This window comes from Aplysia californica, unplaced genomic scaffold (assembly GCF_000002075.1).
Source record: "Aplysia californica isolate F4 #8 unplaced genomic scaffold, AplCal3.0 scaffold00309, whole genome shotgun sequence".
Classification (NCBI taxonomy): Eukaryota; Metazoa; Mollusca; class Gastropoda; order Aplysiida; family Aplysiidae; genus Aplysia; species Aplysia californica.
This window is the reverse complement of record NW_004797579.1, coordinates 138,261-140,904: the sequence shown is the minus strand read 5'-3', so window position 1 is coordinate 140,904 and position 2,644 is coordinate 138,261. Positions and strand designations below refer to the sequence as shown.

Here is a 2,644-nt window from a genome sequence, read left to right as displayed (position 1 = left end):
CACAGCAGAAAGAGTTATAGAGAAAGAATTAATATCAGAAAGGATCTTGAAAATCAGACTACAGAAAGTGCAAAAAAAGGGAATCTATCATCCAAGTTTATGCCCCTAGCAATGACACATACTCGAGGGAAGATAAAGAAGAATGTTTTTCAGAAGTTGGCGGACACCATAGACATCGTACCTGATGAGGAAGAACTAATCATAATGGGAGACTTCAATGGACACGTAGGCCCAAGAAGAACACCATGGGAAAACTACCTTGGACCACACGGTGACACCAGTTCAGATTGTAACTATAATGGGGAACAACTTTTAGCTCTCTGTGCAGAGTATGAATTATACATCACAAATACATTTTACCAGCACAGGCCAAGTCAACCTCACTCGTGGTACAGAAGGAACAACCTAGAAATTTCCTCACAGATCGACTTCATATTAAGACGAATCGCCCATAGAACAAAAACAACTGATGCAAGATCAATCCCAAACATCACATTTGATACAGATCATCGACCAGTGATGATGATGAGTAAAGAGAAAAAAAGACCCATGCGAAAACAGAAGATATATTCAGAGAAAATTAATTTACGAAAACTCAATGAAGAGGGCAATGTGCAGAAAGTTGAGGACGAGATCACAAAGAGACTAGAAAACCGAGACACCAGTTCTATGAACGTTGAAGAAACATGAACTCTCTTTAAAAGCTTACTAACAGAAACACTGATAAAAGTATGTGGAAAGAAGAGAGTTGGGAGAAGATACGTTAAGGGAACACCATGGTGGAATGACAACGTTAAAGAGGCCATCAAAGAAAAGAAGAAACTTTTTCAGAAATGGATGATATCCCAGGACGAAAACGACTACACGCAATATAGACTAACAAGAAGGAACTGCAAAAGAGTTGTTAGAGCATCAAAAAATGAATCTTGGACAAAGTATGGAGAACACCTAAGCGAACTGTGCCATAAATCACTACGTGACTTCTACAGAAGTGTAAAATTAATGAGGCTCAGAGAAGAACCGTACGACCCAACAGCTATAATTAATGACAAAACAGGAAACCCCATTATTGACAGCTCCAACATCAAATCTAGATGGAGGGAATATTTCTCAGAACTTTTTAACACCACCCAAAAGCAAACAAACAAAGAATTCCAACCCAGTCACCCAGAGGAAAAAGAACCAACAATCCTACCATCAGAGGTCAGACAAGCAGTTAAAACCAGCCCAAAAAACAGAAGCACAGAAATAGATGAGCTCACCACGGAGATCATCCTCGCATGTGGTGAAACTGGAATAAATTGGCTCACAAAAATCTTCCAGAAAGCATGGACAGAAAGAAAAGTTCCCGGTGACTGGCAAAAAGCGATCATAGTACCAATCTGGAAGAAGAAAGGCAGTAAGAGAGACTTTGGAATGTATAGAGGCATTTCACTGCTAAGCCGTGTGGGCAAGATGTTCGCAAAGATATTGGAATGGCGAACAAGACACAAAGTTAAACCATTTCTGAGTGAGGACCAAATGGGATTTAGAAAGGGAAGAGGATGCACCGACGCAACACCTACGACAAATGTGCAAAAGGGTAATAGAACACAATAGGAAACTAAATATAGTATTTATCGACCAGGAGAAAGCGTTCGACAGAGTGAACAGAAACAAGCTGTGGAAAGAACTCGAAAACTACATTGTAAGAGGCCAACTTCTAGATAACATCCGTGCCATTTACGAGAACAGCATAAGTACAGTAAGAACGTCAGAGGGACTCACAGAATGGTTCGAGATAACATCAGGAGAAAGACAAGGTTGTGTCCTATCACCACTACTATTTATCATATATATGGATATAATTACAAAAGAGGCCAACACAGTACCAGACGCCCTAAACGAATTACTCTTCGCTGATGACCAAACCCTGACACACAATGATGAACGAAGTCTCCAACACCCTCCACCAGATTAAACGAAGAATGTAACAACTACGACATGAAGATCAACATCAAGAAAACAGAGACGATAAAAGTAAGCAGAAAGCCAGAACCACTCAGGATACACATCAACAACAACAGTCTCAGACAAGTCCAAGAATTTAAGTACCTCGGAAGTATATTTACAGAGGATGGGCGACTGAACAGAGAAATTGAAACTCGAGTACAAAAGGCCAATAATGTTAGTTACCAGCTTACTCCACTACTGAAACATCCTAACATCCCCAAGACAACAAAACTCAAAATGATCAACACCATAACCATCCTAACACTCACCTGTCAATGCCAAACATGGACCACGAACAAGAAATTAGAGCAAAGAATTACAACATGTGAAATGCGATGCCTTAGAAAAGCAGTAAACAAGACCAGGCGAGACAAAATTAGAAACTCTGTAATCCGAGAAATGGTGGGCACAAATGATGTCAAGCATCACATCCAACACCAAAGAATCATTAGGTTCGGACATATCCTACGATTACCAACACACCATCCAGCACAACGTGCCTACCTCAACAAATTCGATGGCAACAAGGCTAAAGGGCGACCGAGAAAGACCTGGATAGATGGAGTCAGGGAAACATTAAACACCCACGGCATCCTCCTGACCCAAGCTCACCGGCTGGCGACAGAGAGACGTCTCTTTCTTCCTGTGACAC

The 2,644-nt window shown here is 41.0% G+C and overlaps 1 protein-coding gene across 1 annotated transcript; it reads left to right on the top strand.

Annotated features, from left to right (window-relative positions):
• The first annotated feature begins 111 nt into the window (after window positions 1-111).
• LOC101847506 lies at window positions 112-690 on the top strand. The gene has a single exon (XM_005102044.1). It carries the CDS (start codon window positions 112-114, stop codon window positions 688-690), a length of 579 nt encoding a protein of 192 aa, XP_005102101.1.
• The last annotated feature ends 1,954 nt before the right edge of the window (window positions 691-2,644 follow it).

Bases quoted from the DNA above. Each gene is read 5' to 3' on its own strand.
- LOC101847506 (XM_005102044.1), top strand. From the start codon at position 112: ATGACACATACTCGAGGGAAGATAAAGAAGAATGTTTTTCAGAAGTTG.